This window comes from Chanos chanos, chromosome 4 (genome assembly GCF_902362185.1).
Source record: "Chanos chanos chromosome 4, fChaCha1.1, whole genome shotgun sequence".
In the NCBI taxonomy this organism is placed as follows: Eukaryota; Metazoa; Chordata; class Actinopteri; order Gonorynchiformes; family Chanidae; genus Chanos; species Chanos chanos.
Genome location: NC_044498.1, coordinates 29,710,188 through 29,736,728, shown reverse-complemented (window position 1 = coordinate 29,736,728; position 26,541 = coordinate 29,710,188). Strand labels below are relative to the sequence as shown.

The window sequence follows — 26,541 nt, the reverse complement described above, 5'->3', positions numbered from 1 at the left end:
GATGGACATTCAAGGACTGCTCTCCCTTTGGCAAAAAAAAATTTTGTGTTTCCACTTAAATAAGTATGGAACATATCATGTTTAGATTGTGATTTATATGGCAGAAAAACATGTGTGATGCTCAAAAAAGCACAGCATAGCAAACAATAACAATACATGTTGAGTGAGTTGGCTGCATGCCAGTAAGTAGAGATCTGAATTACTCTGCGTCTGAACTGAATGCATAGTCATTTCAGATATTACAATACCCGTTTTCCAGTTAACTGAGTGAAACAGATGTAACTGTCAGGGTAAGTAATCATAGACTATTTGGTTGGAAAATAAACAGCTTGAGTGAAATGTGGATGTGTTTCAAAGGATTTATTTGGATGTCTTTGGCTTACTGGCTCCATTCAGCAGGGCCAGCGGTCTCCTTTCTCCTGTTTACACCAGTGTATTTATCCACCCCAGGCAAATGTGCTTCTGGGTGTTGGTGAACTTATTTGACACAGGGTAAGGTGTTTTCCTGCGAATGGTGCACCGGTAAATGACTTTCTGAGGTGGGAAAACTGCCCATTTTTAAGACTGTATGCAGACTGAAGGGAAGAAAAGCATTCTGTTGTACAAACTGGCACCCAAACACTGACTCCTGATTCTCTGGAACTGTTGAGTCTTTTGAACACTGTTGTTTTCCCCCCCAAATCCACAAGATGATGTCTGAGCAAATAAATGAGAACACATTTTTGAGTAATGTCAGGTGTATTAGAGTAACTTTGATTTCTGAGTAATGTCAGGCATATTAGAGTAACTTTCATTTTTACATTTATTCAACACAGTACAGGGTCGAAGCAGGACCAGTCAGATTTACAATAAATTTTACAACCACTGCATTACATTAAAAGCATAAATACAGCAACAAATAGGCCAAGCAAAACATATTCAAGCTGTCATCAGCAGAATGTGAGACAGACGACGTCTTTCAACCAACTCTACAAAAAAAAAAGCTGTGTCAATATTGCCCAAAGTCACAATGCTGTCTGACACAGAAAAACAGCTTTACAGAAGTTACTATCTAAAATTAATTTTTTAAAAAAAGGTCTTAAAAAGGAAGTTTACCCTTTTCACATATGAAAACACATTATAACACTTATCTGTTTTGTTTTAATTTGCATCACTTAAAATTGTTTTGTATTTTTTCATCAGCAATATCAGTTTTCTATACTTACCTAAAATATTCTTAAACTACACAGATTAATTGTGCCATACGGTGGGCCCAAATGTGAAAAAAAAAAAAAAGGATCAACTTCCCTTTCAACTATTGCTTGAGGAATTCATAATTATTCCACTGCAATATTAATAGTACAGTATAGATGAATTCATAACTATTCCACTGCAGTATTAATATTAATAGTACACTGTAGATGAATTCTGAGACATATCAGAGATATTAATTTCCATTCTGAGAGAGATTGTAAAAAGTAGCAAAACGAAGGGAAAGCAGTGCTAAGGTATAATTCTGTTTATACTAGTATTCATGTATTATTGATGCTTCATGAATAGGTGTAACTTTCTCTCACATGTAGAATTCACTGTGGGTCTGCTCTCTGCACAATTTCCAGTTTTCTTGAGTGTTAACCTAAAATACCGCCTGTGGCATCAGGTGATTTGACTTAGTGAGGGAGGGCTATAGCGTTGGAATCTCCTTCCAAGCCAGACACAGCTTCAGAGGAATGTATTCATATGTAGTCTCCTAACTCTTGGTTCATTCTCTGTTGTTAGTCAGACTGCCAGATGTTTTGCTGTTTTTGTAAACACATCGACGTCCTACATATCAAATGCTGACCGCAAACAGAACTAGTGATTTTCCCGAGTCCTTCATCTCATTACTTAAGTTACTTATTTTTTAAATAATCATTAAAATCAATTACTTTCTGACCTATATTTAAACAATAACAGATACACAGACACACATATACATTGAAAGCCTTCAAAAGAAACCTCACCAAGGCACGACGTTTTCTAATCAGTGAAGCCAAGTTTAAAATTTTGGGGACACTATGTGCTTCAGAATGTATCATACGATTCTCAGTATTGTGAGTCCCATGAAAACTAGTTCAGTTAAAATTTCATTTAATCACAACTAAGGTGATATAGACACAATCTGAACACATATCCAGTATACAAACTATGTTCATTCTCCAAATATATGGACTCTAATCCTGCTTAAATTGGCTCTCCTTTACTTGCTTAACTCTGCATCAATTATTTCATACTTTTATAAACTGAAAAGAAAGTAAGGCAGAGAGAGAGAGAGAGAGAGAGAGAGAGAGAGAGAGAGAGAGAGAGAGAGAGAGCGCACAATAACTCAATAAAGCTATTTTAAAGAAATGAAATGAAATCATAGGTTTTTTTTTGTTTTGGTTTTTTTTTTACACAACAGACAAGACTATGTAAACAATTTAGACTTAAGAATTTTACCACTGTAACAGGCTGTAATGATCATTTGATTGTAACATATGTCCATTTGTGCAGTGTCATTTTGCTGATCAAAATATCATGTAATAATCCTGAGAATACACGAAATATCTTCTTTTTTCCCCTAACTTATGCTATGTTCTGGCATGGTGCTCATCTGCAGTGAATTTATGCAATTCGTTTGACACCCCTGGGTACCCCATTACCTTGCAGTGCTCATTTTAAAATCTGTCTCCTCTGACAACATGAAAAATGAAAAGACATTACCATAACGTGTAGTCATTTTGTGAAGAAAGCAAGACACCGCTTGCAGTAGCTAGTTGTGTGTTATGTACTTGCGTGTAGGTTAATGTAAACGTAACTCTTCTCAAGCACTTAACAATCAATTTAAATTGCACTCAGTAAGGAAATGCTGTATGTGCGTCTTTTTATTCTTAATTCGTATTGGGCTGCGATAAATTACTGTAACATCTACAGCGTTTTCTAAGTTTCCTTGCTATATAACTAGCCTGGATCGTTAACGATGTCGACACTGTTATTGTTCTGTGGAAATATAGCTACACTCTAGGTACTCATCGACATGTGAACCAAAAACAGCCCTGGGTTGCCTACATTATCTCATTCCATTGTCGGCCCAAGTTCCACAACTAGAATTTAAATCTAGTTAAACAAACAAACCTGGTCTACCACCAAATCAGCCCCAAGTAGCCCTAAAACTCTGGGACACGGGACAAGCGACCAATGATATTAAGTAGAAAACGATAACTGACGCGTTAGCTCCCCGTCAGTGAGGAACAGTGTTTAGCTATGACTAAGTTCTAAAGCCCACACCATTTCATACACAGGGTTGTTTTTTTTTTTGTTTTTTTTTAATTTTCACGTTTAACAGTGGTTGAATAGTCAGTTATGCGACACTACCAGCGAGTAGTATAAAGTTTACTGAAGGTGCTGAAACTTTTGCTTGGTTCTTGGAAGATAGAAAAACCTTTGGATCTGAATCACTGTTTGTTGCGCGTAATAACGATGTAGTTCCCCATAAAGTATTGTCTGTAAATACGCTCTGTTTGTTTTTGTTCCATAATAAGTTTGGAGACCAGAGGTAAACGTCAGTGGAAGTAGTGCTGTCTGGTGAGGGGGTTACTTCATTCCCCACGCGAAGCAGACCATCAGTGCGCTAAATCCGTGTGGCTGGCGCTCAAGTCCCGGCTCTTCTTCAAACGATTATTTCGCTCCTGTTGTGGAGAAGAAGAAATGGAGAGGCTTTGGTTTACAGACCGAAATGAAAGATAATCAGGTGGTTATGTGTAAACCCGTTTTATATTGTTGTTTTCAAATAATCCCGGACTTGGATTTGAACGTAACACTTTTGAAGAGCTAGAGAGAGAGAGAGCGAGCGAAACTGCAGTACATTTTTGTCAACAATTTTATTAAAACAGATTTGCACAAAACATAGTAATTTCGTCTTCTTGGCCTTTTTGACATCCGCAACATACAGGTTCTATATATAAGTAAGTATGTGATTTATGTAACGTTACAATCGAATATTCACAGTCATGGGAAGTGACGCAATTTTGCATGAGAAAACTTCTGATTTGAGTTAAAGAATGGACCAATGTCACTTGTCCTACAAAACCAAGAATTATCAGTCGCTCCCCATGATTTCAGCGAACGGGAACACACTGGAGTTTTCTCACATTTGGTTAACTGCTAAGCGAAACATATAGCTAACTTTAGGGCAAACTGACCTGTAAAGGAACGCTGGGTTTGCAAACACACAGTGAATACACTTGAACACAGTCGCGAATGAAAAATCTGTGAAATGTGAAAAAACACCGTCCTAGAGTGGGGATGTGAAATTCAGACAAAAAAATTCTTAGATGAACCGCTATCCTCTTAAAAACAGGGCTGAACTACACTGTAGGTGTGGCGATAATCATGTAAGTTTGATGAATAAATGTAAGTTTGGTTTGGAGCGAGCCCAATAATGAATAATGATACTGGCGTTGGGGAGGGTCAAGCCTGATTTTTCGTCAATGCAAGAAACGCTGCTCCACATCTCACAGAACAGTGACGTCAAGTTGACAAAAGATGTCGCAAGGGAGCGTCAGAAAGGATTCACGGACATCCACAAAACACAAAATGCTATCCAGTCCAAATCAATTAGGGATAAACTGTTGGTGTTTTGCTTTTTGCAGACTTGGCGTAGTTACCATAGAGACGACTGTAAGGGCCGCTGGAGTCACACAGAAGTATTTAACTTAAACTGGCAAATTCGGAATGTCAAGCGACATGATTATATGAAATGTAAAATGTCGAGCGGCGTTTTTCGCACTGACCACAAAATGGGTTTTACCGGGAAAGAATCAAGGCACGCTGTGATAATTTATACAATGAGGTCGTACAGTTTTTTTTCTCCAATGTACATTTCTTTTTCCCTCAAAATCGGGTAAAAACTTTGGGAAACTTTAGAATGCCTGGATGATGATCTCTGCTATTCAGTATTTAGTATCACCTAATTGCACAACAATTACTGACACTATCACAGAGATTAAAGCAGAAAGAAAAACAAAGAGCCAACGGTGACCATGAGGTCTGTCATCTCACACAAACATGATTGTTAAATGCTGAGCGCTAAAGAAAGGAAAAAAAAGAAAGAAGAGGATTGGGTGTAGACCCCAAAAAAGACAAATCAAGTAGCCCAAATGTTTGATTACTTTAAGAAGTTCTAAGAGAGAATATACGAAAGAGATTTTCCTCACTTTATACAGTTCTCAGAGAGATAATGAGAGAGAGAAGATTTCCTTACTTTATACAGTTCTCCACCAGGCTTGTCAGGCACGTTGAGAACCCCAAGCGAGCTGGCCCTCTTCATGCTGCATCCGAGAGAGCCACATGCAAGCATAGGTCAATCATAGGGCAAAGGTCAGGTGTGTGTGATGGTAAGCGCAGGGGGTTATGGGAATCATACATGACTGTGTGTGAGGTTAATTACATTAATGAGACTTCCACCCAAGTTAGTCATACTTAAAAATGACTAAAAATCACACCCCAAATTTAATTCACGTCACACAGGACATGCAAAGGTATTTATGCAGGGGTTTTTTTGTCTGTTATTGCTGTCTCAAGGGCCATGTGTACATTAGTGTGCAAGTGAATGCTTAAATAGTTAAGGATGGGCAAACAGCAGCAGTAAAATGACTGGTTTAGAATACATACCGTGACCATGGTCAGTGTTTCTAACTACTGGGCATGAGCAGAGTGACTCCAAACACAAACTCTACCTCATGACGTCATTCTGTGCTTCAGCACCCTAAAATAGCACCCATGTTTTTCTCGCTAATGCACTGTATTAACTCATCAGAAACAAATAAACACTGTCCGTCGCATCTGTTAATGTCTGGAGTACTGTTAGACCACTGTCCGTCCATTTAACAGTGTGACACAGCAAACTCTTGGCCTGTCTGATGATGCTCGGATTAGGACCACTGGGTTAAAATATACACGAATCATCATCCGAGCAAACCGACCAGACAGTTTACCCTGGACATGTGCCCAAGTGACAATGACTGAGAGATGAGGGAAAAGAGGCAGAAAAAAAGAGTGAGAAAATGAAAGAGTGATAGAGGGAAAGGCTTAATCATAAACAGAGGTGGGGGATAAAGATTGAAATAGAGAACACAGCAAAAGGGGTGATGAAAGAGAGAAAAGAGTGAGTGAAAGATACAGTGTAGAATAATAGTGTAAGCAGACATGCAGCAATCAGCTAATCCACATGGAAAACTTTATTCAGTTACGTAAATATACAGGAGAAATCAAACATACTCAAAACCAATAGAGGCCTGTGCAAATGCAAATAAAAACAAAACAAACAAACAAAGGACACACAGATGAAATAAAATTCACATGGCAAAGAGGCTCAAAAGAAAATCTTAAGAGCATGACAATAAATTAAAAGTAAACATAGTCATTTTTCTCCACAGCATGGAAATAAATAAATTTACAGGATGAAACTTTGACTAAATAATTAAATTAGTGACATTTGGAAAATAAGCTTGCTTGATTGACTGTTACCACAACGAATGCTGAGAGTTTCATATCGGACCAATACAGGACCCCACCCTTCCCCTGCTCCTATTGGCTATTCTGGTGCATCTGAAGAGACTTGACAGGTTTGACAAAAGTTGTAAAAATAACACCATATTAACACTGATTGGCTTCAAGTGAAGTCCACAAATTGATTTAAACCACTCAGATAATTTCAAATCTGCCAGAGGTGCTTAATTTAGGGGAGCACTTTTGGATTAGGTTACAGGCAGTAAACAGATGAGTTAAGCACATTATAGTGTAATGGTTTTAAAGGCTTTAGCTGCTGATGTGACATTTAAGGCAAAACCAGAACAGATCAGATGTGAGGTCTGGGTTGTGGTCTGTTTTTTTTTTTTTTTTTTTAATTAAAAGTACAGTCTTCAAGCAAGCAAACCCCTGCATCCCTAAAAATCGACAAAACAGCATTTCAGACAGGAAAGATGAGAAAGGGCGAGAGAGAATGAAAAAGAGAATAGGAAAGGGCAGAAAGTGAGTATAGACAGCATTCATACATGCATTTGTGTATCCACATGCTCTCTCGTAATCTTGTCATTTCACAAATTGTAAAGTATGCAGTGAAAGACCTGTGAGTTTGCTCCAAAATATCACGGGCAACGTCTTTGCACAGCACGTACAGAGAAAGCCTACATGTCCAAGACTGTAGAGAAATCTTTGCTTTAAAACACTCCATAGCTCCACAGAGGACAGACATGATGTCTGGAATGTTGGATTAGCCTTGTATGAAGAGATTACTGCCAAAGTACAGCAGTTCCTACTGGGTCTACTGTAACACTATTGATATTCATGTTTAAAAAACCCTCCCCCAAAATCCCATTCACCATCACTCCAGAGTTTGTCCCCAGAGTGTTAGAGATACCCTGCTCTCAGTATTCCCATTAACGCCCCCCACAATGCACTACTCCACAGTCCTCCTCAATTCTTTTTCCCTATTCACTTTTCCAGTCTCCTAAATATCCATACTCTTTTGGAATTCATTATATTCCCTTTCTGGCCCATTAGTTTAAAAATGTATTCCCCCATCCTTTCCTCACAGAATCACTATTCTGATTCCACTGTATTCCCAGCCCAGGTGGTATTGCCATCCAGTTTACGAGGAGACACATTAATCACTGTGGGCTTTAGGCACAGCAGGGCTGGTCTTGCCACTCTCTCTGGGTGGGCGAGAAAGTTTGGGTGGCATGCTGCCCCATCTGTGCCCTGCTCTCTGGAAGCTGAGGTGATGTCTGGAAGGGGAAAAGAGAGAGTGGGCAGAGCCAGATATTTACCCAGGGTTCTTGGGTTCGATCTCACGAGATCCGCCCCCTTTCAGTTTGCGGACAAGTTTCTCGCTGCTGCGGCGGATGGAGGCGCGGAGCTTACTGAAGGAGCCGCTTCTCTTCAGCGCCCCTGAATTGTCCTGTGAACAGAGACAGGCACACATCACATACACACAGATACACACACACACACTCCGGATAGTGCACCGGGAAAAGGGGATTACATCTCTCGCTCACTCTCTCTTTCTCACACACGCACATACACGTACAAATTCATGCATACTGACACACTTACCTGTATGGTTAGGTTCAAGATGTAGGTCAGAAAAACAGATTAGTAAAACCCTGTTTATGTCAGTTGGTTTAAGGTCAGACCCTGCTGTTGGTATTTTTGCCATCCTTTCCATAGATGTCCTGTGTTCTGTTATGAACAGGCTTTGTACTGACTTACAAAAGCAGAGTTCTTATGGGCTGTCCAATGTTTTCATTAAAGTTTACCCTTCAATTCAGAAATGTGTGGGATTAAGCTAGATGCAGTTTAGACTGACATCTTCTACTTCACATGCTAGGCTGTCTAATTTATTGACAATAGCTCAGGGTTTCTGTCATTACTAATCTATCTATTTATTTATTAAGAGTTCACTGTTCATGACAGCATGTGGGTGCTGCTGTGTGAGTACGTGTGGCCAGGACAGCATTGGTTACAGTTGCTCCTGTTTTTCCTTTCCCACCCTCTGTTCTGCTTGGACCTCCTCTGCTTGCCCTGACTCTTCACCCAGGACCTCCATGCCGCCGACAGAGAGGAGCATGACGAGGAGCGGAGCAAGGCAGAGGAGAGGATCAACGACGGAGCATTGGCACAGTAAGAAGAGAAAATATTTACGTCTGCAAAACTGTAAGAGTTGTGAATAGATACTACCTTGATATGGGCCATTTATGAAGGCTTATGATTGGCATACAATGTTTTTGCACACAGACAGACACACGCAGACACACACACACAGGCAGACACACACACAGTAGGACACACACAGTAGGACACACACAGTAGGACACATACAGCAGGACACACCATGCACAGTTGGAGAGGCAACAGGCAGAGATGCTGGTGAGCACAGAGTCAGTTTTATTAGAAGATGCAGCAGAGATGCACAAAAGAAGGGAAAAAACAGACTGAGGGAAAAAAAAAAAAAGATTTCACAGTTTTCAGAGGAATGCTCTTTCTCATCTCAGTCAACTTCACAAGCAATATCTCACCCTCCACCTCCACAGCTCTATACCCTGCTTCTATTACTCTTCAACAGAACATCATACAAAAAGAAAGGTTTGAAAGATCCAACACCACACACTACTGCCCAGAGACATATTCATGTCACACGATGCAATCTGCAGTCAGCCAGTCAATGGCCAGAGTACCGGGCTCTTCAAAACCTCCCTATGATACTGTCCTCCCTATGTCAGTACACACATTAAAACCAATGAAAAACAACACAGGAAACTAGAGAGACATACGACAGTGAAAAGACGCATATCTCTAGATCCCTGATCAAATCCTAGGCTGAGAAGCAAGGGAAGCACAGCTCTTCTCCTCTAACAGTCTAATTTCCCCAGTTGGCCTGTCAGTCAAATTTCCTTAGCTGTTCGTTTTTAAACTGCTGTAAACTTATGTCAATGTACACTTCAGTGCAAGATATAACCTAGTCAAATTATAAAATAATATAAAGCTGAACACCATTTGGTTATTTCATCAAGCCCCACCCAGTACATTAACAGTTCATGAAGTCAGTGCATTGAATCTACATTTCAGTATGGTAAAGGGGTTTTCCAGCCTTTTTTTTCTTTTTACCTTGTGGCTTCTGTAGCCCTATAGTATTTAGCAAAGGAGAAGGCAACATGACAGAAATTCTGTTGTAATGTAGTGTTTTCTTTCTTCTATCAAGCCATTGCTGACTCCAACAAAGAAAAACAGATAGAGAAGGAGGACAGAATAAGAGCATATTACATCAGAGCAACTGAACAGGGCCAAAGTGACTTCAACAGAACCTTCCACATTCACTCAAACACAGACTTAGAGGAAGTGACACAAGGAGAGAGCTGTACAGTTTGTCACCTCGAGGCAGACGCCAAACAAACAGTGTATTTTTATACAGGTGAATGTGGAGATCACTGTCATCTCAGTACATTGACAGCTTGATGTTTTGAGTGTGGAAGACAGCAGGGGATATATACTGAACATGATTTAACACAGAACACCGCAGGAAGCTGTGCAAAGCCCAGTGTTCATTACAGCTATGGTCTAAGGGTGCCCCAGAAGTTCACATTTGATGACCCTGCTGTTGTCTCCTTTCCTTCTCTTGACCTGCTTCCCAGTCAGTGAAGGGCCATTGCCGTGAGTGAAAGAGAGGTTTCCCATGAGAGGTGGAATTATGCAGGAGACAGAGCTTCACATTAGGTGACAGAGACAAAGAGATCCAGAGGAGTCACACAGAGCTGTACAGTGAGTCAGTCTAACACAGAGTTACTAGAGTTAGTGACACGAAGAAATTTCACACACAGCACATATGTCAGACAGAGCCAAAAGCCGTTCCCCGAGCACAGGTCCGTTTAGTGATACAGACAGGTTATGGTAGAACTCTCCAGGAGACGAAAGCAGCTTGATTCAGCCCCGGCCAAGAACCGGCCCATTTTGGCCGGAGGGCAGGACAAGAAGAGGAGTAGGAAAGGGACGAGAGTCAGAGAAAGACAGAGAGAGAGAGAGAGAGAGAGAGTAAAGAAGAAAAAAAAACAGCAAAGCTGGAGAGATGCAGCAAAAGTTCCATCATGCAGAGGACAGACTCTCACAACCACAACAAGGCATCTGGAGTCAGACCTGCCAACCAGAGAGGAAAGAGAGAAGATGAGAGATAAAAGAGAGAGATGAGAGAGAAGGTAAAGGTCAGTACAGATGTAAGGAGAGATGGAGATAAGGACAGACACACAGCAGGGTAAGTGGGCTGAGACATGAGGCACAGGGCAGAGACAGAATAAGAAATGAGCGGTGGATGACTGGGGGAGAATGGATAGAGATTCCATAAACAAAAGGAGGGGTTGAAAATCAAAAAGGAATGCACTTTCCAAGAGTTTCCAGTTCAGTGAGAGTCTATTATCCCAGCACTGATATGCTGCTGTGTCGTGTTTAATGACAAGGCTGCAGGACAAACAGGGCACTCTGTGTCCCCAGCCGACAGAAACTTTAAAAACAGGTCCAAATAAACCTGCACCTACGTCACAAGGAACAAAACAAAGCGAAATGGATCACAAGGCATAAAAAAAAGCTAAAGGACATAGCCTCTTGTTTAGACACAGTTTGGTAACTGAAACAGAAGGGCTCTCCTGTGGCCTAAGCTTCTCAGAGGCATTTTCCAAACTATCGTCCGATCCATTGTCCAATCTATCATCCAATCTATCGTCAAAACAGCCCAGAACCTGAGTATGGATCAGGGCAGCCTGAGGAGCCTGAAGGGCATGTCTCCCAACACAACACAGGCCCAGAGAAACTACACAACAACATATACCACCAACAAGAAGAGACACATGAGGAACACAAAGACAAGCTAAAAACAAAGAGATAAAAGCAGGCGTAAGAGAGAGAGGTTCTCACAGGGACACTGAGGGGCTTCCGGGTTAACGAGGAAGGACAGGAGTGATGCAATTATCAAACACTGGCATGCTCAGATAGAGGAGTACAGAACACACAGCCCATGCCTGTGTGTGTGCGTGTGTGTGAGAGAGAACCCGCCACCCCCCAAACATATACACATGATGTAAGAGGTCCCAAGAGTGTGTTTGTGTTTGAGAGCTGCCCAAAGTCAGTATGTAATTCAGCAAAGCTCAGCTTTCATGGATAAACATGGAGGAAACAAGATATTGTGTTATAGTGTATTAATTGAGTTGGAGTTTGTATTGTTAGTGTGCCTCTGTAAGACGTCACATGACTCACTGTCAGAGCATCGAGAGTGTCTATCATGATCAGTTTGTGTGTGAGAGAGAAAACCGGTGCCGGTGTGTGCGGACAGAGTCCATACGTGTCTATAGGTCTCCCAGGAGCCTTCAGTAAGGATGAGGGAAGGTACTTCATGCTGATTGGCTGTCTTGGTGTAAAGGACTGCAGTGCTGCAGCTGGGGCAGTGACACCATTAATGGGAATTGCAGAGAGACTACAGCAGACTAACGAGGGTGGGAACAGAAACTCACTAGCACTGCACTATGCAAAAGAACAGAGCATTCCCACACAAACTCTTTCCATCCAAAGAAGGTTAATGGTATTACTGGAATCATATGCTGCGTTAACTTTGTTGGATTTTAAGATTTGTAAACAGCGTGTCATTCTCAGTGAACAAAAATAAACACTCAACCTACGCTAGTTCTGGGATGCAGGCTTTTGAAAGTAGATTTAAAAAAATTGAGTGTCTGTGGAGATATTAGCAAACACTACAGTCTGAGAAAGCACTGAGTACTACAGAAGCCCACCTACCAACCGCTGCTAGGTCAGCATTTCATTCAGTTAATAAAGAGTGTATGTGCTGTGCATCATGACTGGTCACTGGAAGCTTTCTTTCTGAACAGCAATTATTTATCTATGGGCGGGCAATACGGATAATATATCGTGTCAGAATCATGATCCACATTTAATTTAAAACAATTTCATTCTTTTCAATAAATTTTAAAATAATGTTCTGCATAGTGAAACAAAGCTGAACATTATGTAGTACTCCATTTGCAATCTTTTAAGAAAATTTATCACAACAAGAAAACACTGCTCATAAAAATAGGGTCTTGAAAATGCAAACAAAAGAATAACTGAAAGACTGCCTGTTCGCACAAGGTTACTGCACAATTTACAGTAAGAAATGAACTAGATGGTGAGACACAAATTGGGATCCAGAAATCACTCATCATAGCGAAAACGTTTTGGAATTGAAACCCATAATATTTTACTAGCATTTAGCCTCCAGAGGCATAATAGAGGTTGGATATGTCATAATGTGGATTAACAGTCTGCGTCAACCTTCAGAAGCATAAAAGACTGGAACTGGTGTTGAGCTGTTTCAGTCAGCACTATGTCTTTAGTTAGGTAAAAAAGTGACAATTTGCTAGAGATCATATGGAGCAATTAATTTGATGGAGAGATCATATAGAGCGATTCATATGATGGAGTGATCATTTAGAGCGATTCATATGATGGAGTGATCATTTAGAGCGATTCATATGATGAAGTGATCATTTAGAGCGATTCATATGATGAAGTGATCATATGGAGCGATTCATATGATGGAAAGATAATATGGAGCGATTCATATGATGGAAAGATCATATGGAGCGATTCATATGATGGAGTGATCATATGGAGTGATTCATATGATGGAGTGATCATATGGAGTGATTCATATGATGGAGTGATCATATGGAGTGATTCATATGATGGAGAGATCATTAGAAGTGATTCTCTCATTACAGCGAGAAGCATTCATTGATGCCTCTGACTGTGTGGAGATAATACTCTTATTAGATTCTCCACATTAATCTGTGAAGCGCTTTCATGTACAAAGGTAGAAAAGATTGGTTGCGTTGCCAGCCATTGTATAAATGGTGTATTTGCAAAGCTTATAAATTACAGTGGATTGATTCAAGTTGGATTTGGCAAATCCAAACCACTTCCTCATCATCAGACTCGAACCTTTTTTTTGGAATCATTTCTTCTTTTCCAGGTTACTATACTCTGTTTACTATAAGGTTAGTGCATAGGGGATGATAAAACATCCATCAAGTAAACATCACAGAAGTATCATTGTTGTAAAGGTATCATCTACATTATGTTATATTATGTTATTGATTTATTGATGTGGGGTTAGTGATCTCTGGAGCCGTTGTGAGCAGTGGTAAAAGTTATGGAGTACGTGAACGTTGCCAGTGTTGTTCTTATAATAATACAATGCACAGCAGCGCTGTTTTACGACAGTTTTGATATCTCATTAAAGCAAATTGTGGATGTAATTCAAACTGCTCACGGTATATTGTCATATCACCCACCCCTACACTTATCTTCCAGAATGTTCTGTGATGTGGACACAAGCCTATACATTACTGACAAGCATAGGGATATTTATTTATTTTTTTTTTTAAGGGACATTTTATGGAGAGCAGTGGTATTGTGTTAAGTCAGGTTTGAGGCAGTTCATTTTATTACTCTACAACACATAAAATGACTCTCTCAATCAGCACTGCAGCAAGACTGAAAAAGATTTGATTAAGCTTTATAAAGCAACATCAGGGCAAATCCCTCCTCACACACTCACAGCAGCAGAACTGCGACGTGCCAGAGCTGTCATTGATGGCTGTATGCAGGCGTGGGCCTGGGTTAACGCTTCCAGCTCTGTTCTGATGTGCATGTCTTACAGACAGGTGCCCTACCGTGTGTGACCACATCTGACTGAACCAACATTAACAACATTCAAACTCTAGATCCCCAATTACTTTGGCCAAATGTATTGAGCTGAGTTCAAATGAGAAACACATCCTGTACTTTTATCACCCTCCCTAATCTAAGAAGGTTGTTACAATCCACACAATTCTAAGCACTTTGTTGTGAAATACTAAGGCCAAATTCAGAAAAACTCTAAATCCCCAATTACAGTCTGATATACCGGATGTGAATTATACATAATTAAAGGTGATGTGAATTACAAATACGTCATGCAAATTAAATATGGGACTAGCTCCAACACTCTGAGGATTTGACTGGTTGGAGTAGAGCATCTTACATACAAGCTTTTCAGACAAACTGTAATCCCTCATGCAATCGGTGCAGATTCACTGGGAAAACCATACAAGGGTTTGTGTAATGTTTATGCTGATAAACAGTTCAGATGCCTCACACACACAGTGCTCTGACTGAATTATATGCAGTATACACCAACACCATCAGTCAGAGCACTATTGATATTCAGACTGAATTATATATACACATCATCAGTCGGAACACTATTGACATTAAGACTTTGTGCCAGTGAAAATGTCCATCATTTTAAAAACACTGTTATTTTCTCGGAGCAGGATGATTGGACTACACGTTAAAAAAACAAAAAGCCTCTGACCCTGCCTGTCTCTCCCACCCTGTCTTTGTGTGTGTGTGGGTGTGTGTGTGTGCGTGGCTGGGCTGTGTGAGGCTGTACTTACCCCGTTCCACTCCACGCTCATACTCACTTCCTCGCCGCCGTCAGGGCCGCTCTCGTACTTCACCATGTCAGAGGTCAGGCTCTCTTGGCTGCGCTGCTTCTCCTGCATCTCCGACGGGTCTCCCAGAACCTCAGCCACCCTCTGCTTATGGGCCATGTCCAGGCCCTGTGTGTGTGTGTGTGTGTGTGTGTATGTTTTTGTAGGGAGAGAGGATGACATATAGTGAACATGTTCATTCATAAATATACTTAGAAAACTGCACTCATGTAAAACTGCGTGTTTTCTGCTGGCTCGTGTTTGATAAACAAGTGCTAACACTGGCTACTTTTCTTTCAGAAAATTTGTGTTTATTACAGCCCCTTGATAAATATCAAGACAGGGTGGAGCAAATCAAACACTTCAGGGTCTCTGTCAGCATTGATGGCTATGCTATTGCTAGATAACAAACACTTTTTTTAAAAACTGTTGGAGGTTAGCGCTGATGTTTGTGAATGTCTGAAAAGGTGAAAGCACATTTGCTTTTCAGGGGGAATAATTATTACTGTTACACAAGTGAGCACAGATGGACCTAGGAGCATATTGTTTTTCATACAGTAGGAAATGAAAATAGTCAAAAGTATTTCCAGGTCAGCTGTAGGATTAAACACGAGTGACAGTCTGAAAAAGTATGGCAGTCTGAGGCAGTGAGGCAGTGTGATAGTCTGAAGCATTGTGGCAGTCTGAGGCAGTGAGGCAGTGTGATAGTCTGAAGCATTGTGGCAGTCTGAGGCAGTGAGAGAGTCTGAGGCAGTGAGAGAGTCCAACCTGTTTTCGAGATCGCATTGCTGCCTCCTCCAGTGTCTCAGCAGCCTCAAATTTGCCCTGCCGCCTGTAGAGGGCGCCCAAGTTCTTCAGCGTGGTTGTCACTGTAGGACTGAATTGCCAACAAACAAACAGAACAGAGAAAGACATCCATTTACCCCACTGCTTCTGAAAGACTGGTACAAGGCAGGCTCTTACTGGAAAGGTAAGAGAGATAAACAGAGAGAGAGAAAGGGGGGCATGTATGTGTGCTGTGCATGTGTATATGTGAGTAAATGTGTATAAATAGAGCAAAACCTGTCTACTTTGCAGGCCTTGTACCAGCCTCCGTATTCTCCAAAGGGAGAACCTTCCCTCTGCTTCCCCTGCAACACAACAGAACTGCGTTTACACTCACACTACACCGACAGCGTCATCTCTCTCTCTAACACACACACACACACACTTATACACACACCCATATGACCTCATTGGATACTACATCTGAACAAATGCACTAATCCTTCTCCCACACAATAACAACATTTCCTAGTGCTTGCAAATCCTATTTGACAATGATTTAACATTACAACACACACACACATAAAAATACGAGACTACACCCTATCCACTTCAAATCCCAAAAGAATCAAAATGCAAGAGCTGATTCTAAAGCTGATGGTAACTCAGTTTTAAATTTTATTTTATATTTTAGGACTTTCTTCAATCAATGAAGTAAAAAAGTGACAGAATGATTCCATTTAATAATCTTAACGATTACATGCTATCCACCAAAGCCAACCAGAGGAGAATGGGCTCCCCCCACTGAGTCTTGATTCCTCGCAGGGTCTCTTCTTATTTCAGGCAAATGAAGATTTTCCCTCACACTGTTACCTTAGTTTTGTTCACTGGGAGTCTCAAGCGTGGTGAAGCAGCTTTGTGACAATGTCAACAGTTATAAGCTCTCTACAACTGGAACTGAACTGAATTTACCTTCAAATATTATTTAATATGTAGGGCCATCAGAGATCTGAACTCACAGACAGCAAATTTAGCACTAACACCCCTCCCTCGTTTTTCAATAAACCTCTAAGACTATCTGCCCGATGCAAGCCCCTCCCACCCCCCACCCCCTGCTGGGGTTAGGATCCAGACTGCTGTCGTCTCTCTGATCTTTTCTCTCAACAGCGCCGACACTCTGGGGTTCCGTGGTACCACATGACGCTGGGAAATTTTTGATGTGTATCAGTAAAACAAGCTCTGGGGCCTTGCCCTAAGCTAACCATGCACTGATTGTAAGTCGCTTTGGTAAAAAGCGTCTGCCAAATAACTAAATTCTAAATTCTAAATTCTAACCTTGCTCTGTTCCTCTCTCTCCTCTGCATGCATCCAAATGGGCTTGTTCTCATCTGTAAGGAGAAACATAAAACGGCAGATCAGACTAACTCACCAAAACACAAGCTTGTGTGAGAGAAACCAACACAAACTTCCAAATGTATGATCTCTACCATCAGTCAACTCACTCAACAAAATGCTCACCTATGAGTTTACAGTGGTGGGACAATTTCTTGGATGGACTATATGTGTGTGTGTGTGTGTGTGTGTGTGTGTGCACGTGGTGTGTGCCTGATGTGTGTGTGGTGTGGGTGTACGTTCAAAACAGACCTAGCGGCCCTCTCTGTGCTGAGGTAACTATATTATGACTGATGATGTAAAGCGGAAGACATCTGGATTATGATTGCGCTGCATGTGTTCAGTGATGACAAGGGGCTGTGTAAATCTCATTCTCATTCAGAGGGCAGATCCACAGTGACTACATACAAACACACATCCCAGGGCCTGGCCTGAGGTAAGCTGATAACACAGGTTGAGTTGTGAGGATTTTTGTGTCTGTCTGTGTGTGCGTGTGCGTGCGTGTAAGTGTGTGTGTGACTAACAATATCTAAACAAATACTCAAACAGAATGATGGTGAAACACTGTTTCATAAACCGCTGATACTGACAGATGTAAATGTGCACACACACCTGAACACACACACACACATATGCACACACACACATATAAGAGCTCTAAGAGTGGAAGAGTGGTGTGCATATGCATTACCATCCACAGAGCCAAACTCTTTCTCGTGAGCTCGGGTGAGAATCTCTTTGTACAGGGTTTCTGCCTGCTTGAACTTCCCCTGCTTCAGATAACACGAGGCCTGAAAACCAGAAGCAGATGACAGAGAGAGCACACATGAGAGACAGAGAACAGTGTCAGCCATAGACTACCTTCACTGTTTCAAAAGTCAAACTAGATAGAAACGGTTCAGTCTTCAAAGCCCTCATAGTAGTGCAGACAACACATGACACAGACATGTTCTTACAGTAACAAGTGTCAGTACTGTGGTTTTATTCAGTCCTAGAATTGTATTGGTAGGTTGTTTTGTGTGAAGACTGTGGTACTCATAGATTATATGGATGGGTGTAAACTGACTGACTGTAGGTTGTTTCGTATCTGTTAAGTACATGGTAGTTTTGTAGCTATAAAATATGTACAGTAAAGAGAACAATGGTAAAAATGTAAAAACAGATTTATTTGTTAATAAAATTTGTCCAAAAGCTAGATAAGAATGAATGTAGGGGACAGTATAGTAGAAATAAGTGAAAACCGTCTACTGAGAAGAGTGCAGACCAGTTAGAAAGTGTATAGTGTTTATATCGTCTGTGTGAGCTTTAACAGGGTGATCACTATGTGTACCTGGTTTTCATTAATGTGAATGGTTGTGTTATGGTTCCCACAGCAACGTTCCTGCATGCTAGTCTCTCTCTTCTGGTTTTAAGACATGTATACATTTGCTTGCAGTATGTCAGAGAAGTGTTTTCAGTGTGAGTAGTTTCTACACTGCGTGCGTGTGCGTGTGTGGGCTCAAGTGTGTACTCTACAATTTTAAATTTCAGTGAGTGGGTATTTCCAAGCCAGACTAATTTAATAAGTACACAGTGCCAGTTCATCAATATAAATCAACTTTTGGTTACAACCCTGCAACTTCATCATTCACAGAACAGTCAGTTGGCAGCATACTTAAAACTCCAGATCAGTGTCAAAGTATTGTCTAAGTACACTGCTGTACAGATGTTTTCAATGTGAACAGAAGGGAAAGGGTGAGAGGAGCTGAGCTGAGCAGTGTATTTGTTTGGGTGGAGCCAGTACCAGGTTGTTCTTGGTCTTGGCCACATTTGGGTCATCGGGTCCCAGTTTGGTTTGGTAGATGTCCAGGGCTCTCTGGTAGTAGTACTCCACCTCCTCATACTTGCCCTGGTTCTGGCAGAGCAAGGCCAGATTATTCAGCTGCTTGGCAACGTCTGGGTGGTCCTTCCCCAACACCTGACAGCCAGAAACAGAAACAAAGACAGAGAAACACTGGGCTTAGTCAGCTGCACTCGCACCCTCTGAAACAAGCGTGCTCGACACGCTCTCTTAACAGAATGCTACACCACCTCTGACATCTTCTCACTCACTGTCTAAACCTCGCTTTCCTCATGCTGTTTCCTGCTACAGGACACTGACCTTAGCATACTGAAACCATGCTATCACAGACAAGGAATCAGGGCACCATCAGGTATACATGCCCACACACTTTACAACATTAACATGTGAACAGTTAACTCATCAGACGATCACTAACAGTTAGACAATATGACTAATGTAATTACCTGAATGGGTCACTCACCAAACAGCCTAAAATCTCACAGTGCAGCTGGAAATCTCACAGTGTACATTGCTCTCTACCACTCCTTACATATTAATGTGAATATAAAGTTTGCGTGTAAATGTGTATATATATATATATATATATATATATATATATATATATATATATATATATATATATATATATATATATATATATATATATATATATTTACACACACATACATACTGTATACACACACACACATAGGTATATACATATACTGTACACATATACAGATTTCCTCCTACCAACTCTCAAAAAAACAATAACTTAACCACCTGTTAGCAACGCTCTCTACACTCAGCCACAGTCATCCTCAACCTTCTCTTCACCTCCTCAGTCCAATTATTCCAATTCCACCACAGAAGAGCAGCGGGAGGAGAAAAGCTCTCAGGGGAGAGAAGATGGAGAGAGGAGAAGGAAGGGAGGGACATTCGATCTATTTTGAGTGGCAAATATCAGAAGTCTTCTTCTCCCATATAAAAAAGGCTTTCAGAAAAAGTATGAACTTCGTAAAAGAAACAAAGGAAACTTCACTTTTCATATAAGAGTTTTTTCTTCACTGACAGAAAGCAAGAGAGCGAGTGTGGATTATCTGACTGCAGTATAGGCTAATGAGTATTTCAGACTGACACACAGGATTAAAGACAACAAATTTGACAACAAACAGGAAAGCAAAGAAAAGAAGTGAAAGTAAGAGGCCCAACAAGAAAAAATCCTATAAGAAAGAAAGATTTAAAAAAATATATATCATCTAAAAATATCAAATGAGTGCAAATGGTAAGACAAGATAGTTTTCCATTTGTTCAACTTCACACCTCTTTCTCGTGTATTCAGATCTGAATGGCATTATGGTAGAGTGAAAATAATCAGTGTCTCCACAGACCCAAGACTCTGACACCAGCCATGCATTCTCATAAACCAACACAGAGAGATTCACCGCATTCTCATAAACCAACACAGAGAGATTCACCGCATTCTCATAAACCAACACAGAGAGATTCACCGCATTCTCATAAACCAACACAGAGAGATTCACCGCATTCTCATAAACCAACACAGAGAGATTCACAGCATTCTCATAAACCAACACAGAGAGATTCACCGCATTCTCATAAACCAACACGGAGAGATTCACAGCATTCTGATAAACCAACACGGAGAGATTCACAGCATTCTCATTAAACAACACAGAGAGATTCACAGCATTCTGATTAAACAACACAGAGAGATTCATAGCATTCTCATTAAACGACACAGAGAGATTCACAGCATTCTCATTAAACGACAAAGAGAGATTCATAGCATTCTCATTAAACAACAAAGAGAGATTAGATTCAGTCCTGTAATCATCTGGGGTGGCTTCACTGCTCTCACTCACCTTCTCTCGAATTTCCAGTGCCCTCTTACACAGTGGCTCTGCCTCTTTGTACTTGCCACGTTTCCCATAGAGAACAGCCAAATTGTTCAGTGTAGCCGCCACCTGGAGAGTGCATGCAAGTGCAAACAGAAAGAGGGCAGAAGTCACTCACACTGGCCCATTTATGGCCGTATGGAGAAGTCATACCACAAAATTACCCCAGACAGCATTCTAATTTCAGCTAATTAACCAAGTACAGCCAGCCACATACAGTGAGTCATCTGAGCTGATTGTGCGTGATTCACTTTAGCAGAGATCTGATCAGAATAGGCTGACGTCATCTGCACCATGTGATATTATACACATAAACAGATGTGTGCAAAGTTTTGGCTGCTTCTGGTCAAAGTGTACATTTCAGTGAATCTCCGTGTTAAGAATAGCTGACCAGACTTCTAAATTGCACAGGGTCAAACACAAATTTCATAATGACTATTAAGTTGTGTTTTTTTTTACAGAATCAAAATAGTACAGAAAAAAATGGCACATGCAAAAAACTGGGCAGCGTTCTCGAGGAGTCTGGTTCACCTGTTATGGTTACAGTCAGTCAAGAGAAGACTACTTCAGGGTTGAACTTCTCTTCTGAAATAACTTTACAATAACTAATGTATCTTCCAGTCTGCCTGGTTTCTACTGTCATTCTGTCTGGTTTTAACAACAAAGGACTCCTCTGGCTAGCTGTCTGGGGACTTGAACCTGAAGATAATTGACCTACACAAAAAAGGTCTATAAACAACATTCTAAACACTTCCAGCTGACAATACCAATGCAGGTCAGGTTTAAAGAACAGACATCAGAGACTAATGAAAAAGACATGCAGGCTGGGCTCATCTATAGCTGCAGTGCCTGTTCACTGGTCCATGCTAATACAGACAATGATCAGCGAAGAGGACACTTTTCAAACTGAAGTCTACAGTATGAGGAACAATGTTCAGCCCATGGCTTTCCCAGTCTAGGTCATCAGGACTGAGGAAGTGAATATTTAAGTGTTGGCCACAACCACAGAGGACAGAGCCTTAGAGAACCTGACGACCAGAACTCTTTGTTAACTATAAACTAGTCGTGGATCTATTTGGGTTTTGAGTTTGTGTGCTAGCCAGTGGAACAGGTGGGAGGAAATATGGATTTAACTAGGCATCATCGAATCCGAAAAGCTAATGTCTCAAAGGCAGTCAAGAAATTAAGTCTAAAAAGAAGTATCCAGTTTTTATTCCTTGCTCCGTCTCGGGAGGTGGTCTAAGTTCAGTTCGCTTCAAGTCCGTGTTGCAGTTCGCTTAACCTGTGCATTGTTAACAAAAAGCGCTCCAGGTTCGCTTTGCCTTTTTCCACTGTATTTTAGCCCTCTAAGTTTGAAGTAGACAGATAACATACAATTGCACTGGGAGGTTCGAAAAAACAAAAAGACGGCACCATGGCCGCTGTTGACTATGGAAACCCTAAGATGCCATGAATGTACATTTAATTTAGATTCCGTTTTCTTGTGAAAACATATTACTTTTCTTTGTTTTCTCCAACATAAATGACATAATTAGTTTGAGATGTTGAGAAAACAACTGTTTTCCTGTGATAACAAATTATGTCATTATCACTGGAAAACAAAGTTTCGTTATTTCATGATAATGACATAAATATGTCGAGATCTCAAGAAAACAAAGAAAAATAACATATTATCATGAGAAAATGGAATTCATGGCATCTTAGGGCTTCTACAGGTAACAACAGCAAGAACTAGGTGAACAAAGAGAGGACTTAGGCTCCATCAGAGCCGAAGTGGACCGGAAAGACAACTGAGTCCTCTTTCAAATGAACTCACAACATGAACACAAAAAAAAACTGAGTCCCTTTTCTGTTGGTCCAGTTTTTGGCCCACTTTAGGAGGACTGAGCTTGCTTCGTTTAAAAAGGACTATATGTGAAAACACTGGGTTGTCTTTCTGGTCAACTTCAGCTCTGATAGTGCCCCAGTCCTCTTTCTGTTCACACTATAGTTCCTCTGGAGCTCTAAGACCTTTACTGCTTTGGACTATCTATCTATCTATCTATCTATCTATTAATTTATCGTGTGTGGTAAAGTAGCCTAGTTTTTTTTTTTTTCTCTTTTACTTTGACGCAGCACTGCAGCACAGTCCTATTGAAGCGTCTCGCTTTCATATGAGCTGAAAACTGGAGGAAAACCTTTCTCTGTGCTGTAGACAGTTGCCATGGTTCTGTCTATTTGTTTTTTTGAGCGTCCTATAATATGCATGTGATCTGTCTACGGCAAGTCTAGAGGGCTAAAATATAATGGCAAATGGCGAATCGAACCTGGAGCGCTTTGTGTTCATAATGTATAGGTTAAGCGAACTGCAACGTGGACTTAAAGCAAACTGAATTGAGACCATCTCCCAAGGTGGTCTCAGTTCAGTTTGTTTCAGAGGGGTCTGAGTTTGTTTGGAGTGTTCACATATGTGCAAAAAATGCTGACTAATCGCTCTGAGTTCGTTTTGAGGGCTGAAAGGGACCTTAGTGTGAGTGATGGTTTTCATATTGAATTATATGTACTAGAAAAGTCCAGAAGCAACTATAGAAAAACTGTTATCTGACCAGAGGAATCATGTTGCAGTGTTAGATCTGCAGAAGGAGGAGTCACTGAGTGCTGACTGACAGGGCACCCAGACTTCTGTACATGTAACATTCATTTTTCTATTATTTTGAATCTGGAAAAAATACACATTGACAGTAACTGTGCATTAACATTTGCAGAAAAATGTCACGTTGGACTTCAGATCTTCACTGAACCTCTGATTAATGGTTCCAATCACTTGTACAAAACACACACACACACACACACACACACACACACACACACACACAGACACAGACACACACCCCACACCCAACAGTGAGATCATGTGAACTGATCTGTGATTGAGACTGGTGTCTACACCTCATGCATGTGAAAGATAGAGAGAGACAGAGAGTGAGATGGGGCTGGCAGTCTGACCTCTAGACTGTACAGTACAGGTGCAGGTCCTGGATTGAGTAAAGATTAGTTTGTCAGAGTTAGCACAGTTGATAGCAGCCCTCACAGCACACTCACCAAAACAGACTGCCTGTGTATCTGATGCACTTTTACATTCACACACACACACACACTGACTGCCTGTATATCTGATGCACTTTTACATTCTCACACACACACACAAACATACATACACTGACTGCCTGTGTATCTGATGCACTTTTACATTCACACACACACTCACCGCAGGGTGGTCTCTGCCGAGTGTTTTTTCTCTGATAGCAAGTGCATCGTTGAGCAGGTTTGCTGCCTCTTTATATTTGTTTTGGTCCCTGTGGTAGAAGACATGACACAGAGTCTTAGTCAGGGTGGTATATGTGGGCTGTTACTATGGCAGAGTGACACAGAGAAAGAAGACATGATGAAGACATGCTGATTCACTACACTGCTGGAATGGTTACTCCACTACGGAATGGGGACTCCAGTATGGATACCAATGGAAACAGTACACAGTAATAGACTAATATCGTGGTTTAGCAAACATTGCCTGTGTCCACCCCCCCCAAGATTTTACTGTTGATGCCTAGTGTTGGTGACTGTGCAGCTTTATGACTGTGCAGCTTTAAATCCCCTTTGGCCAAAACATTAATCTGCCGACGAAACTGAGTCAGTTATCAAACAGTTGGTTCATATAAAGTTTACTAATGCAGCATGAATAAAAGTGACAATGTTTGGTATCCTAAATTTTCAAGCTAGGGCCAAAGAAGTACTAAATCCTTCTATAGTTGAAAATCTTAAAAAATATGAACTAAAATCAATTTCAGGGGTGAACTGAAAAACAAATATTTCCCAAAGAGTCAGGTAAGGGGAAAAATAAAGATGGGTGTGTAAACTGAGTGTGTAGCGGAGGCTGATGACGGCTGAGCTCTGACCTGTACACCAGCGCCAGAATGTTGAGCATGGTGGCCACGTCAGGGTGGTCGTGGCCCGAGGTCTTCTCCAGATCCTCCAGAGCCTGTTTACAGAGGGGGACAGCCACCTCATACCTGCCCTGAGAGGCATACTGGATCACCAGGTTATGAAGGGTCCTAAGCCGGGCTGGGATCTCATACCCTCCCTGCTGAGCTGCCGCAACTGCACTACTGTGTGGAGGCTGAACTACAGAGGGGAAGACATGAGGAGAGAGGGAGACGAGGAGGAAGAGGGAGACATGAGGATAGAGGGAGACATGAGGAGAAAGGGAGACATAAGGATAGAGGGAGACGAGGAGGAAGAGGGAGACGAGGAGGAAGAGGGAGACACGAGGAGAGAGGGAGACGAGGAGGAAGAGGGAGACATGAGGAGAAAGGGAGACATGAGGATAGAGCGAGACAGGAGGAGAAAGGGAGACACGAGGAGAGAGGGAGACGAGGAGGAAGAAGGAGACACAAGGATAGAGGGAGACAAGGAGAGAGAGAGAGAGAGAGAGAGGAGGAGAGAGAGGGACAGGAGGAATCAAAGGAAAAAGATGGTTATGATCCCCGAGATCAGCAAATTTTAAGACCTTTAAATGAAAAAGGTATCAGAAATGAGAGCCCAGGAGGCCAATCTTTCAATGGCAAACCTGGATTTAATTTCAATGGCAAACTTGGATTTTATTTCTCACCCCTGGGGGGGGTGAGAAATAACATTGCATTGTCTGTCTGTCTAAAGTCTGTCTATAGACTTTAATCTACCTCTCATGTGTAAAATACAGAAAAAAACATCTGAACTCCAGGCCCGTCATTGTCTTCCACACGGGCTTTCATGTGACAGGATGAGAGCTGATCTGAGCATACTCAGGACACAGGAATGACATCGGGGTACGGTCTGATCAGGAACAACATCAGGGTACGGTCTGATCAGGAACGACATCAGGGTACGGTCCGATCAGAAACGACATCAGGGTACGGTCCGATCAGAAACGACATCAGGGTACGGTCTGATCAGAAACGACATCAGGGTACGGTCTGATCAGGAACGACATCAGGGTACGGTCTGATCAGGAACGACATCAGGGTACGGTCTGATCAGGAACGACATCAGGGTACGGTCTGATCACGAGAGCGTCGTTGCCCCCACAAGCACTGAAGACGTCCCGACACCGCCCCACCCCGCGATCTCCCATGATCTTGACTCCTTGTGCCGAGTTAGGGTAATTAACCGTAATGAAGAACGGATGAGTGAGTGAATGAGTTTCCTTCACATCCCACTGCACTTCTCAATATTTAAGTTCTGATCCAAATTAGTCTGTGGTAACTTTTAGTCCTTCAGATCTGTTTTCACTTCCTAAGCAAAGGGCAAATTAGGCCTAATTTGAGAGATACCAGATTCAAATTCAAAGATACGACTGAAACACTATAACTGCTCGGACAGGTATCAATGTTAAATACACAATTTCTCAAAGTCAACCTGAAAGAAACCTTCTGAGATAAATCTTGCCACCATTGGATTCTAAAGAAATCATTTAAATACTCAGTTACATTTATTCATTATGTCTTTTTTATATATTTATTATATATACTTATATATCACTTCTTTCACAGATCAGTGA

The 26,541-nt window shown here is 41.3% G+C and overlaps 1 protein-coding gene across 2 annotated transcripts in view; it reads right to left on the bottom strand.

Annotated features, from left to right (window-relative positions):
• Nucleotides 1-2,576: 2,576 nt before the first annotated feature.
• klc1a (kinesin light chain 1a) overlaps nt 2,577-26,541 on the bottom strand; it is a 34,913-nt gene continuing 10,948 nt past the window's right edge. The window contains exons 6-17 of one of the 2 annotated variants that reach the window (XM_030771116.1): nt 24,902-25,127; nt 24,214-24,301; nt 20,934-21,035; nt 19,009-19,182; nt 17,917-18,016; nt 17,169-17,221; nt 16,131-16,198; nt 15,837-15,945; nt 15,033-15,197; nt 7,827-7,957; nt 5,261-5,327; nt 2,577-3,686 (exon numbers count right to left, since the gene is read on the bottom strand). In XM_030771116.1, coding sequence (XP_030626976.1) covers nt 3,621-3,686; nt 5,261-5,327; nt 7,827-7,957; nt 15,033-15,197; nt 15,837-15,945; nt 16,131-16,198; nt 17,169-17,221; nt 17,917-18,016; nt 19,009-19,182; nt 20,934-21,035; nt 24,214-24,301; nt 24,902-25,127 — 1,349 coding nt within the window. In that variant the 3' untranslated portion in view covers nt 2,577-3,620. The remainder of the gene's footprint in view (nt 3,687-5,260; nt 5,328-7,826; nt 7,958-15,032; nt 15,198-15,836; nt 15,946-16,130; nt 16,199-17,168; nt 17,222-17,916; nt 18,017-19,008; nt 19,183-20,933; nt 21,036-24,213; nt 24,302-24,901; nt 25,128-26,541) is intronic. The other variant, XM_030771117.1, reaches the window with a different exon arrangement.